Here is a 21,075-nt window from a genome sequence, read left to right on the forward strand (position 1 = left end):
TATTCACCATGAACTAATTTTTGTAGCAAATAACATAAAACATAAAAAACAATTTTTAAATATCATTTACAATAGCAACAAAATTCACCAGATATATAGTAATAAACCTAATAAAACATGTTCGAGACCTCTATAGGAAACCTACAAAATATTGTTAACCAAAATTAAAGAAGGCAAAACAAATGAAGACATTAATATTAATGATTATGGGACTAAACATTAAGCTACCTATCGGTACCTAAATTCAACCACAGACTCAATGACAGTCCAATAAAAATTTAAGTAGGTTATTTTGTGGAGATTAACCAGCTGATTCAAAACTTGTATGGAAACTTAAATAACCTAAAGTGGCCAAGGCAATCCTGAAGAATAGAGAAATTGTAAGACTTGTAATATCAGATATCAATCTATTATAAATCTATAATAACCAAGACAGTGTCAAACTGGTAAGAAGAAAGGTAAGCAAAATAAATGAACAGAATAGAGTATAGAAACAGACCCACAAGGATACAATTACTTGATATAAGAAGATACCACTATTATTAAGTGGGAAAAGGATAGTCCAAACAATAAATGGGAAAATAAACTTTGACTCTTAACTTGTATCACGGATGGAAGTTAACTTAAAATGTATCATAGACCTAAACTTGAAAGATACAGTAATAAAATTTCTAGAATAAAACCTAAGAGAATATTTATATGACACTGGGGTAGGCAAAGATGTCTTAAACCAGGACTCAAAGGGCTCAATAAAGTTGGGGATGGGGAGGCATTAATCAAGAAAGATTGATAAAATGAATTTCAAGGAAATAAAAATCTAGAGTAGGGACTGTGGTACAATGGGGTTGATTAAACTTATTGTTATGCTGCCACTGGGGATGCCCACATCTTTCATCAGAGTGCCTGGTATGGAATCCCAATTCACCTTCTAATCCAGCTTCCTGTTATTTCACAGCCTGGGAGACAGCAGATGACGCTGATCGTGGGACTTGTCAGCCTCCATACTTGAGTGAGCCAAACCCCACAGCGAGTCCCCTCTCATGCATCTGTGTGCTTGCATTGGTTCTGCCTCTGCAGAACCCTGACGGATACAGTTAGTAAAAGTTAGTAAAAATTCTGCCTCTGTAGAACCCTGATGGATACAGCCGTCATCTGCTGTCTCCCACAGTGTTTTCCTTACTCTCACATACATCATTCAATACAGCGCAACTGACATTAGATGTGAGGATTTACTCCCACCCCATTCACAAGCAATTCTTCAGCAGATACCAACTCATAATGTCAGTCAGCTTTGACACTATCTACCTAGAGGTAGCAACAGATCCTGCAAATTGAATGCTTGTCCCACACTTGAAACACCAGTTACAGGTAGTAGGTTATACGTATTGTTTGAGTCCATTTGCATCCCTATAACAGAATACCTGAGGCTGAGCAATTATAAAGAACAGAAATTCATCTTCTCCCAGTTCTGGAGGCTGAGAAATCCAAGGTCTGCTGAGGGTGTCCTTGTTGAAACCTCTGAATAAGGAAAGTGTCATGTCCTCAAGTGGGGGTGGGTGAAGGACAAAGAAGCAAAAGAAGGCTGAGCTGGCCCTTGCATAGTAGCATTAACTCCAGCCGTGAGGGCAAAGCCCAAACTTTCCAGAGTTCCCATCTCCTAACACTACCACAGTGCCAATCAAATTTCAGCATGGGTTTTAAAGGGAACAAACAGTCCATCCTAATATTACCTATATTTCTGACCAGTAGACTACAAATCAGAGGGTCTGATGATTCCCTCCACACATCTGACAAATTTGCTAGAGCAGTTCTCAAAACAAGGAACTCACATTTGCCAGTTAATTAACAAAGGATACAGATGAAGAGACACAGGGTGAGATCTCAAAGGATACAGAGCACAAGAGCTATTGCTCTTCTGGAGCTAGGATAAACCAATATCCCAGTATGTAAGTATGTTGGCCACCTTGGAAATTCTCTAAACCCAATCCTTTTGGGTTTTCATGGAGGTCTCTCCACATAAGCATGATCAATTCAATCACTGTCCATTTGTAATTAGCTCAACCTTCAGCACTCCCTAGTGGTGGTGGGAGGGATGGAACTCAAAGTTCAAACTTTAATTGCATGGTTAGTTCCCCCTGACGAATAGCCTCAACCCTGAGACTATCCTGAAGTCCATCAACAGTCACCTTTTTAGAATACAAAATATCCCCCTCCTGGCTATGGATTCTAGGGGATGCAGGAGCACTGTGTCAAGCTCTCCTGTCACTCAGGAAATCACAAATGTCTTAGGAGCTATGTGTCAGGAACCAGGAGCAAAGAACAAATATTAGAATAAAAGATTCTGGGGCAGGCATCGTGGAGTAGCAGGTAAGGCTGCCGTCTGTGATGCTGGCATACCATATGGACACTAACTTGTGTCCTGGCTGCCCGAAACCAGTGTAGAGAGAGAGTAGGGACTAACTAACTGCTTTTCGCTTCTGTACTACGTAGCTTGCTTAATAGCTAGATACAAAGCACTCGGAGAGAGAGCCGATGCTCCTCCATGACAGGCTTCATTTCAGGTCGGAAAAGAGATAGGCCCCATTCTTGGAAACAAAGGCCCAGCAAACAATTCCTGGAATTTACGGCTTGTTGCTTCCCACCACTTCCCTTGTGTTTCCTGCCACTTCCCTTGTGTGACGTATAGCCCTTTACATTTGAAATACACCAATGAGATGCACAGATTTAGGTAGTTGCCATATAGAGAATAAGGAAGTAGCCTACGTGTGTGGTGACGTATGTACTTGTTTATTAAAGAGTATAAAGTTGCTGGGGCAAGGGGAGAGGGGGTCTTTTGCCTCGACACCACAGCACTGCTATGTATGTGGGTAAAGGCCCCAGTTGGCTGGAATAAATCCTCTGCTTTTTGCATCCGTGACTGCCATTCGTGTATTATTTGGGAATCAGGACACAACACCAGCTCCCTGCTAATGGCCTGGGAAAAGGAACAGAAGTTGGCCCCAAGTGCTTGGGCCCCTGCCATCCAAATGTGGGACCCGGACGAAGCTCCTGGCTCAGCCCTGGATACTATGGCCACGTGGCAAGTGAACCAGTGGATGGAAGATCTCTCTTTCTCTCTGTAGCTCTGACTTTCAAAGGAATAAATAAATCTCAAAAAAAAAAAAAAAGAATAAAAGATTCTCCTACTGCCCGCATTTATAAGGGTTTTAGGAGCTCTATGTCAGGAACAAGATAAAGGGAACAAAAATTATATTTTTCTGATTATTTCACAAACTCCTACAAATTAATAAGAAACAGACAACCCACAAAAATGAACAAAAGCCTTGGACATTTCACAGTACAGAATGCATCTAATATATCCAAGGTGCTTCAAAAGGTTCATGGAAAATGTATATTATCTTTACTGTTACAAATTTCAAGAGGCAGAGAGACAGAGACAGGCAGGTAAACAAAGAGGGCATCTATCTGTTGGTTCATTCCCCAAATGCCTAGGCTGAAGCATTCAAGCATTCTAGCACCGAAGCTAGAAATTCAATCCATATCTTCCACATGAGTGGCAAGGACTCAACCACATGAGCCATCACCTGCTGCCTCCTACAATTTACTTTAGCAGGAAGCTGGAATCAGGAGCAGAGCCAGGACTCAAATCTAGGCACTCCAATATGGTATGTAGGCATTGCAACAAGTGGCTTAACTGCTAGGCCATGTACACATCTCCCATGTTACCTTTTAATTTCATTTTCCATAAACTATCTGAAGCACCCTTATTATACATGAAAAGATGCTCGACATCATAGAAATGCAAACTAAAGCCACAGTGATATACCATGTATAGCTGCCAGTTTGGACAAAACTAAAAACCCTGACAAAACTAAGTGTTGGTGAGACTGTCAGGTAACTAGAAATCTAAAATGTTGATAAGAATGTAAACTGGTACAAGCATTTTGGAAGACTGCTTGGCACTACAAAACACATATATGCTTTATTCCAGAAATTTAATTCCTGGAATATATACCAAATAAATGAGTATTTATGTTCATCAAAAAACATGTAAAAGAATTTTCATAGCAGTATTATTCATAATAGTGAAAAGCTGAAACTAACCCAAATGTTATCAATAGGAAAATAAACATACAAATTATGGTACACTCATATACTGAAATATTACATAGCAATGAAACTAAGCCCCTCAAAAGTACCCCCAATGCAATTGCTAGATAGTATCAGGCCCCCTTGTACTAACCTCCCTCACTTAGCTTAGAGTGACTTAGTCCTGTCTTGAAAGCACTGAATTGAAGGATTGATGCAGTCTGCCCTATAAGGTTCTAACCACAAGACTCATGAGGTCATTGGCTTCTCCAACAGGTATCACCTTGCTGACTGGTATTGTTTCAAGGGGATTTGTTTAAGGGCCATCCAGGTCTGATCAGGAGAACTCCAGGCTGTGAGCAGGAAGCACTGAAGCTCACGTGGCCAGCATAAAAATTCCCTGAAGAGTATAGCATTGCTGACCATTCAAGAACTTGGACACAAGCTGAATATGTACTGGATCAAATAACCACCATGACTGCAACCAGCCCCTTACTCCCGGGCTGGAGGCCAGCACACAGCTGTCCCTATCCTTTGTTCCCCTTATTCCTGACTTTCCCTTCCTCGTAGACTGCTTAAAAACCCCAGAGTGGCCAGCGCCGCGGCTCACTAGGCTAGTCCTCCGCCTGCAGCGCCGGCACATAGGGTTCTAGCCCTGGTTGGGGCGCCGGATTCTGTCCCAGTTGCTCTTCTTCCAGTCCAGCTCTCTGCTGTGGCCCAGGAAGGCAGTGGAGGATGGTCCAGGTGCTTGGGCCCTGCACCTGCATGGGAGACCGGGAGGAGGCACCTGGCTCTGGATGGGCGCAGGCTCCAGTTGTGACGGCCATTTCGGGGGTGAATCAACAGAGGGAAGACCTTTCTCTCTGTCTCTCTCTCTCTTACTGACTCTGCCTGTCAAAAATAATAATAATAATAATAATAATAAAAAACCAGAACACCCTTATTCAGGAGCGTGATAGTTCTTCAGACATGATCTGCTACCTCCGCACCTATCCATCGGCTGAATTTTCTCTTTCCTTTATCCCCAAACATTGTCCATGTAGCTGTGATTTAGCACCGTTGACAAGGACTGAGAATTTGGTTACAGCAATACAAAAAGAGTGAACCAATGCTACCTCAAATGTTACTGATCAATCTCACAAACATAATGTTAATGCAAAATGTCAGACAAAAAACAACACATACCATCCAATTCCATTTATATGAAATTCAAAAAGTCAGACAAAACTAATCCATGGTGACAGAAGTTATAATAGTTGTTACCTTTGGGGGATTATTAACAAGAAAAACACCAAGAAACTTGCTGAGGTGCTGGAAATGTTCTCCCTCTCTCTCTCTTTTTAAAGATATATTCATTGGGGCTGGCACCGTGGTGCAGGTTAATCCTCCACCTGCGGAACCAGCATCCCATGTGGCCTTGGTGCTAGTCCTGGCTGCTCCTCTTCCAGTCTAGCTCTCTGCTATGGCCTGGAAGGATGGAAGAGGATGGCCCAAGTGCTTGGGTCCCTGTACCCACATGGGAGACTGGGAAGAAGCTCCTGGTTCCTGGCTTCGGATCGGCGTAGCTCTGGCCATTGCGGCCATTTGGGGAGTGAACCAGTGGAAGGAAGACCTTTCTCTCTGTCTTTCCCTCTCACTGTCTGTAACTCTACTTTGCAAATAAATAAATATACCTGTTAAAAAACAAAGATTTATTTATTTATTTGAAAGTCAGAGTTACAGCGAAACAGATGGGGAGAGACAGAGAGAAATCTTCCACCTGCTGGTTCACTCCCCAAATGGCCACAATAGCCAGAGCTGGGCTGGTCCAAAGCCAGGAGCCAGGAGTTTCTTCTGGGCCTCCTTTGTGGGTTCAGGGGCCCAAGGACTTGAGCCATCCTCTGCTGCTTTCTCAGGCACATCAGCAGGGAGCTGGATCGGAAGTGGAGCAGCCAGGACATGAACCCACACCCATACTGGATGCCAACGCTGCAAGCAGTGGCTTTTACCCACTGTACCACAGCCTTGGCCCATGTTCTCTATCTTAATATGGGTATGATTACATGGATGTGTACAAATGGAAAAAACATCAAACTATTCTACTACGTGAAATTACACCTTGGGCTGACGCTGTGGCATAGTGAGTAAAGCTGCCACCTTCAGTGCTGGCATCCCATATGGGTGCTAGTTCAAGTCCTGTCTGCTCTACTTCCAATCCAGCTCTCTGCTATGGTCTGGGAAAACAGTAGAAGACGGCCCAAGTCCTTGGGCCCCTGTACCCACATGGGAGAGCGGAAAAAAGCTCTTGGCTCCTGGCTTCTGATCAGCCCAGCTCCAGCACTGTGGCCATTTGGGGAGTGAACAAATGGATGGAAGATCTCTCTCTCTCTCTCTACCTCTGCCTCTCTATAACTCTGATTTTCAAATAAATAAAAATAAATAAAATTTAAAGAGAGAAATTATACCTTAATATAAAAAGTTAACTACAGCTTTCATAATATGAAAACAAACATAAGATTTAGGAACTGGGAGGTAGAGAAAGGCTGTGGAGCAGCTTACCCCCATCTCCTGCCAAATTCAGACTGGACAATGGCAGGTCCAGCCACTTGGCATCTGGGGATCTGAAGGCTGTTGCTCCTATTTACTCCTATTTACTCCTACTCTAGGATCCTAATGCTGCTGATGCCATTGGCCCTCTTTCCCCTTACCTCCTGAAAATAGATTGAATTTTCCTCTTCAGTCACTCTTCTAAATCATCCAAAGACGACATCCCTGAAAGGGTCTAATTAGAACAAACTCATAAAACATGCAGGGGCACCATTAAGTCCAAAGTCTTAAACTCTGTGGAGGTATTATTGAACATTTTTCTATAAAGACTGTTCTAGATTCCTCAGATACTCCAGAGAGGAAAGCAAAGATGTGGAGGTTAAATTCTACCATGGGGAGCAGGTAGCTATATGGCATTTTAAAAGGTGAGAGCAAATATAGAAAAGGATAAAGGCTATTCTACGATAAACATAGAAGATAAGTAAGTAAGATAGGTAATTCTTAGAGAAAAAAGGATTTTTTATTATTTAAAATTTTGTGAAAATGCTTTTCTTACAAGTTTTATAAACATTTAAGATTTTGAGCAAGAGCAATCCATATTTGACACTGCTTCCTTCTAGGAACAGAAATTTCCTGCAGTCAAGGCTATCTTTGAGACTGCAGAGTTCTGTCCTTGGTCATTAATCTTCTCTGATAAAGTTTAGAGCAACACACAGAACCCCAGGCCTGGAACGAGCCAGACAAGGTGCTCCTCCTTCATATTAGTTCCTATTTTCACAAAATCTAAGTGAGCCCCTTCTCTCATATCTGTACTATCCACACATGATGATTAGCTAGAGAACTGTATGACTGTCCAGCCCCACTTGACAACAAACCATGATAACAGCCCACTGGGCAAAAAACAAGTACACAGCAGGGTCCTCCAAGGCCCTAGGTAGAGGGCATGCACCACTGATGAAAAGTAGACATAATTAGGAAGGACTCCATCATCGCATGCTTCTACCAGTCACAGTGACCTGCCAACAGCTTAAGATAGGTACAAAGGTGGGGCGCCAGATTCTGTCCCGGTCGCTCCTCTTCCTGTCTGGCTCTCTGCTCTGGCCCGGGAGTGCAGTGGAGGATGGCCCAAGTTCTTGGGCTCTGCACCCGCATGGGAGACCAGGAGAAACACCTGGCTCCGAGCTTTGGATCAGCGCGGTGTGCCGGCCGCACTGCGCCAGCTGCAGCGCACCAGCCGCAGCAGCCATTGGGGGGGTGAACCAATGGAAAAAGGAAGACTTTCCTCTATGTCTCTCTCTCTCACTGTCCACTCTGCCTGTCCAAAAAAAAAAAAAAAAAAAAAAAAAAAGATAGGTACAAAGGTAAGCCCAGAAGCATGAAAAATCAGGATTTCATTTCTTAAATGCCCTAATTCTCTAAAGTCAGCACAAGTAAGTGACAAAATAGACATTGTTAGGTTCCTTCCCCTCCCTGCTCCTAGGCCAGGACAAACCCTGAGGGAACGTTTAAGTCCATGCCTCTGTCCTCTTGCTATTGATCCATTACTGCAGAGCAGAAACTGCTGTTGTTGGGCAGGGCAATGGCTCTTATCCAACTGCAGAGTCCAGGACACACAAGAGATCCCAGGAGGAACTTAACTAAGAGGAAGCCTGAACTCTGGGGAGCTCAGCTTGGAGAAAAGGTACACAATAAATTGAAGCCTCTTACCAGATGAAGAATAGATGAACAAAGCTTCAGGCAGTGGGACAGCAACCGTAGAGCCTTGTGGTTCTGCTTGGCTAAAGCCTTCTGCAGGTCGGGAAGCTCGTAGCACACATCTGGCTCCTGAGGCAGCCAGGACACAGAGTGCAGCTCTTGTAAAAGTCTGGAATCGAGGGCCAAGTTGGTCAGAGCTGGAATCCCAGTCCTCCTAAACTGAAAGTACAATTCTGACCCCTTCCTGACCCCTTCCTAGCCCAGCTCACCTCAGATCGAGCAAATGTTCACAAAGATTTTAATATCCCCAGTGACCAACAGTGATAACTTCCTCTTAAAGTTGTCAGCTGGGGAGCTCTTTGGGAAAGGCTTAGGGTATGTGCAAATGTTTATAACTAGTGACCTCTCTGTCAGACGAGGTCAAATAAGTCCCAACAACTGACTACAGGGAAAGACTGCAGGGGCTTCTTCCTTGGAATTTAAATTGGCAAACAAAAAAGCGGTCTGCACCCTAATGTTTATTGCAGCTCAATTCACAATAGCTAAGACCTGGAACCAACCTAAATGCCCATCAACGGTAGACTGGATAAAGAAATTATGGAATATGTACTCTTTAGAATACTATACCGCAGTAAGAAACAACGAAATCCAGTCATTTGCAACAAAATGGAGGAATCTGGAACACATCATGCTGAGTGAAATAAGCTAGTCCCAAAGGGACAAATACCATATGTTCTCCCTGATCGGTGACGACTGACTGAACACCAAGAGGGAAACCTGTTGGAGTGAGGTGGACACTATGGGAAACGGTGGCTTGATCAGCATAGCCCTGACTGTTAATGAACAACTTAATACGTTATCCCTCTTAGTAGTTTTTTTTATCTGTTCTACTTAATATGACTGGTTTAGATCTGTAATTGATGCACAGTTATTCTTAAGTGTTGAAAATTAACTGAAATGTGATCCCTGTTGAACATGGTGGTGGGAATGGGAGAGGGAAGAGATGTATAATTTGGGACATGCTCAGGCTGACTTGCCCCAAGTGGTGGAGTTGGAAGCATACCAGGGGATTCCAATTCAATCCCATCGAGGTGGCATGTACCAATGCCATCTCACTGTTCCAGGTGATCAGTTTCAGTTCACAGTTGGTCATGGTGGAGGGACTGGGAGTCAAAGGGAGCACATAGACAAGTCTAGTACCTGCTAACGCTAACCGATGGAGTAAATAAAGGGGAGAGTGATCCAACATGGGAAGTGAGATACTCAGCAGACTCATAGAATGGCAGATGTCCTAAATAGCACTCTGGCCTCAGAGTCAGCCCTAAAGGCATTCGGAGCTGGCTGAAAAGCTCATGAGAGTACTTCAGGCATGGAAAGCCAAGACACTCTGGCAAAAGATCTCTGCGAGTGAGATCCCAGTGGAAAGAACAGGTCATCAAAGAAGGAGGTACCTTTCTCTGAAGGGAGGAGAGAACCTCCACTTTGACTATGACCTTGTCTAAACAAGATAAGAGTCGGAGAACTCAGAGGGCTTCCATAGCCTTGGAAACTCATGACTGGAGCATAGGGAGATTACTGATGCCATAGACAGGAGTGTCAATTGGTAAAGTCAACAACAGGAGTCACTGTGCACTTACTCCTCATGTAGGATCTCTATCCTTAATGTGCTGTACATTGAGATTTAATGCTATAACGAGTACTCAAACAATATATTTCACTTTGTGTTTCTATGGGGGTGCAAACTGTTGAAATCCTTACTTAATGCATACTAAACTGATCCTCTGTTAAAAAAAAAAAAAAAGAAATTATCAATTCCCAACTTGACTCTCACTGGGATTAAACATGACAATAGGTCTGCTCTGATTTCATCATCATTTAAAAAAAATCATCTATTATTTTTCACTTTATGTTTCTGTGTGGGAGCAAACTGTTGAAATCCATACTTGATGTATACTAAGCTGATCTTCTGTATATTAAGATAATCAAAAATGAATCTTGATGTGAATGGAAGGGGAGAGGGAGTGGGAAAGGGGAGGGTTGTGGGTGGGAGGGACGGTATGGGGGGGAAGCCATTGTAATCCATAAGTCGTACTTTGGAAATTTATATGCATTAAATAAAAGTTTAAAAAAAAATTCATTAAAATTGTGTTTTTAAGACCTCACCTGTTAATGTTGAGCAGCCCAGCTCCAAAGTGAGGCACAGCTGAGAGCAGATGATTCCCTATGACACCCTGGAGTCGATGTAGCTCCTGCAACCTCACGTTCTTTTTCCAACTACAAGTTAAAGGTTAGTGATAATATGCTGCTTCTCTCACCCATTCCCCCATGAATCCCATCCCCATTATCACTTACCTGGCCAAGGCCTTGCGTAAGAGGCAATACTTAAAGAATGGAATGAACTGGAGCTGTTGCCAGAGAACAGAGTGGCGGTGCCAGGTACCCAGTGTCATCGCCTCACTGCCCTCCAAGGGGTGTATGTGCAGGATCCCAAAGGGAGAGAAGATGTAGTGTTCAGGATTCACCTTGTTTGGTGGCACCACCTTCAGGCTGTAGGGCCTTTAAAAAAGAGCTTTGATCAGTGGATAAGAGAAGAATGGGCAAAGGGGGTACCTTTCTCGGAAGGGAAGAGAGAACTTCCACTTTGATTACGGCCCTGTCTAAATAATGTCAGAGTTTGTGGACTCAGAGGCTTCTATAGCCTTGGCAGCTCATGACAAGAGCCTTGGGTGATCACTAACGTCATAAATAAGAGTGTCAGTTGTTAAATCAACAGCAGGAGTCACTTGCACTTGCTCCCCATGTAGGACCTCTGTCCTTAATGTGTTGTACTATGCGAATTAACGGTAAAACTAGTCTTCAAACGGTACTTTATACTTTGTGTGTCTGTGTGGGTGCAAACTGTTGAAATCTTTACTTATTATAGAGTTGATCATCTGTATATAAAGATAATTAAAAATGAATCTTACTGAAGAACGGGATGGGAGAAGGAGTAGGAGGTGGGATGGTTTAGGGGTTGGAGGGTGGGTATGGGGAAAGAACCATTATAATCCAAAAGTTGTACCTATGAAATTTATATTTATTAAATAAAAGCTTTCTATAAAAAATAAAATAAAAAACAGAAGGATGGGGGAGGATGGTAAAGAAGCAGAAAGGAAAGCAGAAGGTGGAAAGAGGAGAAAGAGAGCAGAATGATTTCAAACTAGAAAGATGGCACACACAAATTGAAGCCAATGATAGATGGGAGCAAAGAAAATGGCACCTGCCCACTTCCAAGAAATTCCTATATCCAAACCCAGACATCTCACACCCCATCAAAAGTCAGCTACAGCCTTATTTTATGAAACATTAAGAGTTAAAAAGTGCTTCCCATATGACACTTCATCAGTTTTGTAATACATAGTGCAATCTTGGAGAAGTTAACTTGTAAAAAGATTGCTCGCCTTAGAAATGACAAGGTACATATAGAACTAGGTAATAAAAAAAGCATGCAGAGATAACCAGAGAATACTGTTTGCAATAATTGAGATTTGGAAAAAAGGGGAGACTAGAAAACTAGAAACAGGCGAACAAAGATGAAAACTGCAACCTACCCTGTCAGACAACTCCAGAGCCATTTCACAGTCCAAACAGACCTTGGGTTCTCTGCCTTCAGAAAATGCACCTGCACTCTGCATCAAATGCAATGTATATGTAGCTACATAATAGTTGTAACTAATTCCAGTGGACCAGTTAACATAATGCTGTATTTGGTAACATTTAATAAAGAATGTATTTTTATTTTGTAATTTTCATAACTCTAAACTAGTTATTTTTAAGAAGATATATTTATTTATTTGACAGGCAGAGTTACAGAGTGGAGGACGGGATATCACCCATCTTCTGGTTCACTCCACAAATAGCAGCAACAACAGGGGCTAGGCCAAGCTAAGTACAGGAGCCAGGAACTTCATCTGAGTCGCCTGAATGGGCACAGGGACCCAAGGACTTGTGCCATCTTCCACTGCTTTCCCAGGAACATTAGCAGGGAGCTGGTTGGGAAGTAGAGCTGCTGGGTCTGAAATGGGCACCTATAGGAGCTACCAACATTGCTGGCAGCAGCTTAACCTGCTGTGCCACAATGCTAGCCCTAGAACCAGCACTATTTTTAGCATCAAATATATGTTTAAGCCCTTTAAAAGTTGTGTCCTAGGTCTCATGTCTATAATGCCTAAGAGATAAAGTGTCCTTCCTCTATCTTTTATCTTTCTCAGCTTTCTGGACTACATGATTAAGTGATGTAAGACTTAAATAGATACCAGAATGGACTCATTAAGTCATATAAAAGCTTTATTTCTTTTCTGACAGAGTTACTAGGCCTTCTCAAGTACTATTATCCCCAAATTATAGATGAGAATACTAAAACAAAGAACAAAGAACAAAGGGGGCCAACACTTTGGTGTAGCAGGTTAAGATGCAGCCTGCAGTGCTGCCATCCTGTATGGGAGCTGGTTGGAGACCAGCTGCACCACTTCTAATCCAGTTCCCTGCTAATATACTTGGGAAAGCAGCAGAAAATAGCCCAAGTCCTTGGGTCCTTGCACCCACATGGGAGACATGGATAAATCTCCTGGCTTCTGGCTTTGACCTGGCCCAGCCCTGGCTGTTGCAGCCATTTGCAGGTTGAACTATCAGATGGAAGATATCTCTGTCTCATCCTCTCTCTCTAACTCTGCCTTTTAAACAGATAATTTTTTTAAAAAACAATTGAAAAAAAATCTTCCTGACTCAAACCACATCCCTTAACCAATGGACCACATAGCTTTCTGTCTCTCTGTAACTCTGTCTTCCAAATAAATGAATAAAGTAGAGAAGATACAGGATTTAAAAGCAAATCTGGGGTCCATCATTATGGCATAACAGGTTGGGCCACCGCCTGCAGTGTTACTATTCCATATGGGCACCAGTTTGAGTCCTGGCTGTTCTACCTCCAATCCAGCTCCCTGCTAATTACCTGGGAAAGCAGCAGAAGATAGCCCAAGTACTTAGGCCCCTGCACCCATGTGGGAGACCTGGAAGAAGCTCCTGGTTCCTGGCTTTGTACCAGCCTAGCTCTGTCTATTGCAGCCATGTAGGGAGTGAGCCAGTGGATAGAAGATCAAATTATTTAACCTGGAGTTGGCATTGTGGCACAGCAGGTTAAGGTGCTGCCTGTGATGCTGGCATCCCACATGAGCTGTTCCACTTCCAATCTACCTCCCTGATAATGTGCCTGAGAAGGCAGCAGAATATGTACCAATGCTTAGACCCCTGCCACCCACATGGGAGACCCAAATGGAGTTTCCAGGCTCCTGGTTTCAGCCTGGCCCAGCCCCAGCCATTACAGCCATTTGGGGAATGACCCATTGGAGGGAAGATCTTTCCTTTCTTCCTTCCTCCCTTCCCTCGCTCCCTCTCTCCTTTCCTTCCTCCCTCTCTCCTTTTCTAATTCTGCATTTCAAATAAATAAATAAATCTTTTTTAAAAAGTTATTTAACCTTTCCATACCTTAGTCTACTCATTTTATATGCGAAAATAACAGCAACTACTGGTAGGAGGAGATTAAATAATATATGTCTGGTTTTCATTAGCAAATGGCTGGCATGTAGAAAATCTTGAATAATGGTAACCATTAGTATTATTTCTGGGAAGTGGTAAGACTTGAAAAGGGCTTTTAAAATTAGGTAAATTTTTAGCTAATAGGAGACAGTGAAACAAATGTCCCTTAGATTGTATGAGATTTCTTTTTAAAGTCCCAGTGATAAAACTAGGACCAGGTGGTAGACGTTAAAAATAGATTTTCAGGGCCGGTGCTATGGTGCAGCGGGTTAAAGCTGTGGCCTGAAATGCCGGCAATCCATATGGGTGCCAGTTCAAGTCCTGGCTGCTCCTCTTCTGGTCCAGCTCTCTGCTATGGCCTGGGATGGCAGTAGAAGATGGCCCAGATCCTTGGGCCCCTATTCCCACATGGGAGACCTGGAAGAGGCTCCTGGAACCTGGCTTCGGATCAGCGCAGCGCCGCCTGTTGTGGCCATCTGAGGGGTGAACCATCAGATGGAAGACCCCTCTCTCTGTCTCTACCTCTCTCTCTAACTCTTTTAAGTAAATAAAATAAATCTTTAAAAAATTTTAAAAAATAAAAATAGATTTTCATGCAGTCTAAGAAATAGAATATCTTCAGGGAAACAAGATTCCCTGATACTACGAAGATTTAAACACCTGATTCTTGTATTGGAGTTGAAAGAAATCACCATTAAATTCACTTCTGAGGCTATGACCAAATGTTTCTATCATTCTAGAATAAAGACGAAAGAGTGAACAGTGTGAAAAGGATGACTAAGTCAAAAGGCTATGAGAGCAAAGAGAAGAGGAAGCAGACAGCAGAGAGGAGAGAAAGGAGGCAGAAATGAGAAACAAAGGAGGAGTATGTGGAGGAGGGACAGGGGAAGGGGTGGGCACGGGTAGAAAGATGAGGAAAGAACTACCATGGAAGGAAACTGGGGAATGGGACATGCAGAAGAGGTCTGGACTTAGTCTCTTACCTAAAGTAGCGGTTGGGAGCCACATTGAGATAGAGGAAGTGGATCTTCTTCAGGTATCTCTCTGTCTTTAGAATAGTTATCACCTCTCTACCCTGGACAGAAATGTTAGGTAAGGAATAGTCACTGCTTTTTTGAGGGAAGGTCTTCTCCACAGGAACTTCATAGACCAGCTGAGACCTATATAACAAGAAATCAAGAAGGAAAAGGTAGAGTAAGAAGGTCAGGTAGCTGGAGGTAGGTCTTGCCACTGTTGGCCAGTGAAAGGAGGGCTTAGATCAGGTGTCTGAGGAGCCTCAATGAGGCTTTCTCAGACCCTGTCTACTATTTATGTACAAAGATGTCACATAATGAGCAAATAGAGTCCATTAAACAACAGTTAGGCAACTATATTCATATAGACAAATGCAAGAACAGCCTCTTGCTTTCTGATAAATGAATCATTCTGTATGGATTGTGATTACTGTGAAGTCAGTATTATATAAAACTGTGCAAATAATGAGATGACTTAATTTTTCCCAACTTATCACAGTCTTGGATTTTTCCTGTCAATGTTATCTTTCTAGATCTGATTTCCTATCTTTACTCTCATTACACCTGCTTTCCAACTCTGCATGATCTCTATGCCTCCTATGCTTGCTCTTGCTCCCATAATCATTCTTGCTCTTCCCTCACCATCATGCAAATTCTTGCTTCATATATCCATTCCTTTCCATCCTTCAACTTCGTTAAGTTTACATCAATACTCTCATCTTCTAACTCTTCCACCATACCAGCTGGCAAATTTGGTATGAAGAGTCATTATATAAGAACCCAGAAGTGACTTACCTAGATGAATAATTTTGCTTGGAGTGACCTTACCACAAAAAAAAAAAAATCCTAGGAATGATTTAATTTAAATTTAACCAGTCAAAGCATAATTAATTGAGCAAAACTTAGATCAGCAAAACATGCTACCCAACAATCCTATTCTAAAGTTCATATCAAAAATAGGATTTATGATCTTGATGTTGTACCAGTACATATTAATGGTGTAACTGCTATTACATGCTTATTTCCTCAGTAAATTCCTACATAATACAGTAAGTAAATTCAGAAGATCACAGAACCAGGAATACTGGCTCCTCTGTAGATCCCTGGTATCCAGTCTCATCTGGGAAATTATTCTATTTTTTTGTTTTGTTTAAAGATTTATTTATTTATTTGAAAGGCAGAGATGCAGAGGCAGAGGCAGTGACAGAGAGATCTTCCATCTGTTGGTTCACTCCCCAGATGGCGGCAACAAATGGAGTTGCGCCAGTCCGAAGCCAGGAGCCAGGAGCTTCCTCCAGGTCTCCCATGAAGGTGTAGGGGCCCAAGCACTTGGGCCATCTTCTACTGCTTTCCCAGGCCATAGCAGAGAGTTGGATCAGAAGTGGAGCAGCCAGGACTCCAACCGGCACCATATAGGATGCCGGCCCCACTGGCAGCAGCTTTACCCACTATGCCACAGCGCCAGCCTGAATATTCTGTTTTTTGATGACTTAATGCAAGTTCCCCAGAACACTACCTCTTTTTTTTTTTTTTTAAGATTTTATTTATTTGAAAGAGAGTTACAGAGAGGTAGAGACAGAGAGAGAGGCTTTCCATCTGCTGGTTCACTCTCCAATTGGCCGCAACTGCCGGAGCTGCGCCAATCTGAAGCCAGGAGCCAGGCGCTTCTTCCAGGTCTCCCATGTGGGTGCAGGGGCCCAAGGACTTGGGCCGTCTTCTACTGCTATCTCAGGCCATAGCAGAGAGCTGGACTGAAAGAGGAGCAGCTGGGACTAGAACCAGCATCCATATGGGATGCCAGCACTTCAGGCCAGGGCTTTAACCTGCTGCGCCACAGCGCTAGCCCCAAAGCTACCTCTTTCAAGTTCCCATGTCCACCCCACCAAGCCCTTCATTTGATACCATTCTCTGCTTTCTCCCTCGCATGGGGGAAAACTCAGGTTCTAAGCCATGAACTAACTCTCTTAACTTCAGTTGCTTTCCTATACATTATCTGGCCCCCAATTTGATAGGGAAGAGTATCCTTTCTTTTCTGCAAAGCTAATTCCCTCATCTGTGCTCGGGATCCCTTAGCCCCTTTGTAAGATGTATTTTAATCTCATCTTCTTTCCTTAGCCTATTTATTCATTCAGTCTACAGATAATTATTTATTGAATACCTACTCCTGAAGCACTGCCTCAAGGACTATAAACATCTCCCTATCTTTAAAAATGAGTTCCATCCAGACACCAAAATTTTTTCAAGCTACTGTCTTACTATCTGTCTTTCCCTTTCAAGCCAAGCTTCATGAAAGAATAATAAAATGTGATTTGCGCAACTTCATCTCCCTTCCATTCACTCTTAAATATACAGTTGGCTTCCTCTCCACAAAACTATACAAACTGCTCTCACCAGCCAATTCCTTGTTGCTAAATCCCATGACATTCTTAAGATTCTTACTTGCCTCAGTAGCATCTAACATTACTGTTTCCTCTTCCTTGAAATTCTTATTTAACCTCTTAATCTATAAGATATTTTGCTAACCTAATCTAGATTGAAATTCCTCTGATAAGCTTTTCCCTAACTATATGCACACAAACACACTCCAGAGAAGCAGCCAGGCCAAAGGCAGTGTTTTTTTCGTTTGTTTTTTTTTTTTTTTTTTTGTTTGTTTGTTTGTTTTTAATATCTCTTTAACTAAACTGTAAGGTTACAAAGTGAGGAACTGAGTGACTGAGTGTCTAGTTCACATCTGTATTTCCATCATCTAGCAATTAGTGATACAAGTATCCAACAATATTTATTAACTATCTGAATGCCTAGGGAACCAGTCTGGGAAAACTTAGTGCAAAATGATTCATATTCAGATTTACTACCGTTTTCAAAGAGAGCACAGACAACCTGATTTTTGCCAACATCTCAGCCCACTGTTATTTCAGTTAAGTTCCCTCAGGAAAGGAAGCTCCACTCAGGGCACATGGTAGCTCTTCGAAAAAGGAAAAGTGTGGGTGGTGCTGTGGCATAGCAAGTTAAGCTACCACCTGTGATAACAACATCACATGTCAGCATGGGTTTGAGTCCTGGCTGCTCCACTTCTTATCCAGCTCCCTGCTTATGGCCTGGGAAAACCAGTTGAAGATGACCCAAGTGTTTGGGCTCTGCCACTCATGTTGGAGATCCAGAAGAAGCTCCTGGCTCCTGGTTTCAGCTTGGCCCAGGCCTGGAAGCTCCTGGTTTCTGGCTTTGGCCTAGCCCAGCCCAGCCCTGGCCATTCTGGCCATCTAGGTAGTGAACCACTAGATGTAGGATGCTTTCTCGCTCGCTTCCTCCCTCTCTCTCTGTCTCTCTCTCTCTCTGTAACTCTTTTAAATAAATAAATAAATAACTCTTGAAAAAAAAAAAAAAGGAAAAGTATTTGCTAGGGCTCATCCCAGGAGCCTGCCTATCAGGGCTCCAAGACTTTGGGCAAAACTTGACTCATTCATAACCTCAGAGCAAAAACTGAGGAAGATAAGTTTGATTAAAGGTAAAACTGGCCTACTTTCCAGATTTAAATGTGTCATAGACAAACTACAAAGCACCTAGAAAATCATGCCAGAGGGTGGGGAGAAACCCCAAAAATAAAGGTAAAGAACTCTCAGAAGAGGAGGGCTCTGTAGGCATTCTGAAATCCTAGAGAGCATTGATAGCTGTAACTCTGCTTTTCAAATAAATAAACAGCATATCGAAAATGAAAAGAGAAAGAAAGCTATTGGGTTAGGATGAAATACCATCCAGTAGTGTTGCCTACTTTATTCTGCCTTTGAGCCACATTAGCTCACATGGACATGTGGGAAGCTACTCACAGCACTCTAGGAGTATCCTGAGGGAAGGAATTTTATACCCAGCATCTAGGACCCAGTACCTGGTAGGCACAGAGGCAAAAGTCAAGTGGCTACAAACAAAGGAGAAAAAGAATGAAAGAGGCTTCTGGCACTATGTGAGAAAGAAGTGTGGAAACTGTGGAAAGTCAAGTTGTTTACTGAAGATGTGGTTTCCTCATAGCTGACTTCTGATTCTCATTAATTCCTGCATTTACCTATGGGGATTAACAATAAAATACCAGGCTCATTTTCTAGATGAAAATTAGCTTGGGGTCTAATCCCTAAGACCAATTGGGAGCTGGCACTATCAGTACCCACCAACTGGCTCTTTTCCTTCTTTGCCCAAAGCCCCAGATGGAGTCCCTCACTTACCTCATCTCTCTTCTTCCAGCAGGTTCCTCCACGGCTTTGTCAGTACCAACGTTTTCATATTGTACAGGGATGTCCGTTGCCAGTGCCAAGGGCAGGAGACTAAGGCCATCCAGCCACTGGGCCTCTTCTAGGGCCACCTCAGCACCAACGATGCCCAAGCAGTGCTGTAGTTCAGGCAATGTCAGCGGTCGCAGCCAGGTGGCCAAGTCATCCCTCATTTGCTGCCCACCCCACCGGGCCTGCACCAGAGGGCAGGTTGGGCAGGGGCGCTTATGACAGAACTTCTTCTGGGGACCACAGTCAACATGGGAGGCACTGTCTAACAAAGAGCTGTCAGGGGGGAAGGCCTGGTCTATGGCAGTTAGCAGGTCTAGCTGGAGATGGCACTGGACCCAGGGAGCCCAGCAGAACAGCTGCTCCAGGAAGGGCAGCAAATCAAGGTGACCGGCAAGCAACTCACGATATGGAGGCAGCAGACCAAGTACTGCATGCAGGTAGCACCAAGCTGCAGGGCTGTGATCCTGGAGCACAGCTGAGAACAGAGCTTTGAGCTCAGCTAGCAGGAGTTCCAGCACTGTGGGCTGCTCTGTCTCAGGCGCTGCCTTGAGGAACTGCCTCTGTTTTCTCTGATGGGCCCCAGGCTGTCCTTTGCTGTGGGCACAGACGGAATGCCAGGACTCAAGGGCATCAGATGATGTTTCACCAGGAGGCAAACCTACCCACCTCTCCTCTGTGACCAAGAGGAGCTGGGCTCGCAACTCCTGTCGAAGTGACCTTGCCCACAACTCAGGCTTCAATTGCCAGTTCCAGGCTCTCGATGGCTGAGCCTCACCTGCAGGATCGAGTCCAAGAGAGGGGCAGGAGAAGGGCCCTCAGGCTTTGGGCATGGGGATGGTCAGGGTCAATGGCTTTGGGGGAAATGGGGAGGAAGGGACTCAGGATAGGGAAATGGATGGCAGCAGAGGGCTTTTCCTGAGACCCTAAGTCCTCTCCAGAGCCTCCCAGAAAAGCAGCAGCCCCAGGTCAGAAGCAGGAACCTTCTCGCACAGGAGTTCCTTCCCACCTCTCAGTACCCTGTTCCCTCACCTGGCTGAAGGCGTACAGGAGGCAAGGGAAGGGAGGAGAGCCAGGTCCGCGGATGAGGTTTCATTGCGGGGGAGCGCCTGCTTGGAGAAGTGAAGGGACCCGGGTCAAACACAGCCACACACAAGGGCTTACGGACAGTGGCACATGCACCTGTAATCACTTGAGGTAAACTGACACTCCCACAGGGCCCTTCACTCAGAGTGGAAGCTGGGAATCCCCTGAAGGGGAAGGCACAGGTGGACTCAGAGGCGGCAAAGCTCAGTCCTGGGACGTCTCCGCCCAAAGGCCGTGCAGGTCTTGAGGACAGAAAGCTAAGAAGCCCACACAGGAGAACAAAATACCTGGGGATGTGGGTCAGGGACAGCGAGACGAAGAAGGGACAACGGAGCAGGCTGAGGGACAGGGGAGGGAGGAGGAGGACTCCGTGGGAGCGTGGGAGACGGGGTCCTCCTGGAAGCAGAGGCCAGAGCCGGTCCTGGGGGATGAAGGGACGCGGATCCTGGGCAGAGGTCTCACTCGCATCTCCATCGGCTCCCAGCTGTTAGAACGGTTACCAGAAGCTGGGAGGCCCGAGCCTCCGCAGCTCCAAGGAGGCGGGGCCAGTCAGGTGTGGGCGGGGCTGAGGACCGTGATCAGAGCAGGGAGGGGTGGGACTCGGGCCAAACCTGAGGGAGCCATAAGCCAGGGTTTCGGAGACTGGCAGAGGACCTGGGTGGGTCTGGACAAGAATGACACGTGGATTCCGAGGAATAACAATCCCGAGGGCGTGGAAGCAGGTGTCATGCGTGTGTCACTTTATCCATTCACTGAGTGTTGAAGCTAATGCCAGACTTCAACAGGATATTCGTGGACTCCATACAACCTCCTAAAGTTAAATC

At 44.2% G+C, this 21,075-nt stretch overlaps 1 protein-coding gene across 1 annotated transcript in view; it reads right to left on the minus strand.

Moving 5' to 3' along the window:
* DNHD1 (dynein heavy chain domain 1) overlaps nt 1-20,392 on the minus strand; it is a 75,865-nt gene extending 55,473 nt beyond the window's left edge. Inside the window, exons 1-6 of the mRNA XM_070074249.2 lie at nt 20,198-20,392; nt 19,112-19,943; nt 14,868-15,044; nt 10,663-10,866; nt 10,474-10,584; nt 8,323-8,479 (exon numbers count right to left, since the gene is read on the minus strand). Of these exons, the coding sequence (XP_069930350.1) occupies nt 8,323-8,479; nt 10,474-10,584; nt 10,663-10,866; nt 14,868-15,044; nt 19,112-19,943; nt 20,198-20,261 (1,545 nt within the window). The 5' untranslated portion in view covers nt 20,262-20,392. The remainder of the gene's footprint in view (nt 1-8,322; nt 8,480-10,473; nt 10,585-10,662; nt 10,867-14,867; nt 15,045-19,111; nt 19,944-20,197) is intronic.
* Nucleotides 20,393-21,075: the final 683 nt, after the last annotated feature.

Source organism: Oryctolagus cuniculus, chromosome 1 (genome assembly GCF_051225735.1).
Source record: "Oryctolagus cuniculus isolate XC-2025 breed Fujian yellow rabbit chromosome 1, ASM5122573v1, whole genome shotgun sequence".
In the NCBI taxonomy this organism is placed as follows: Eukaryota; Metazoa; Chordata; class Mammalia; order Lagomorpha; family Leporidae; genus Oryctolagus; species Oryctolagus cuniculus.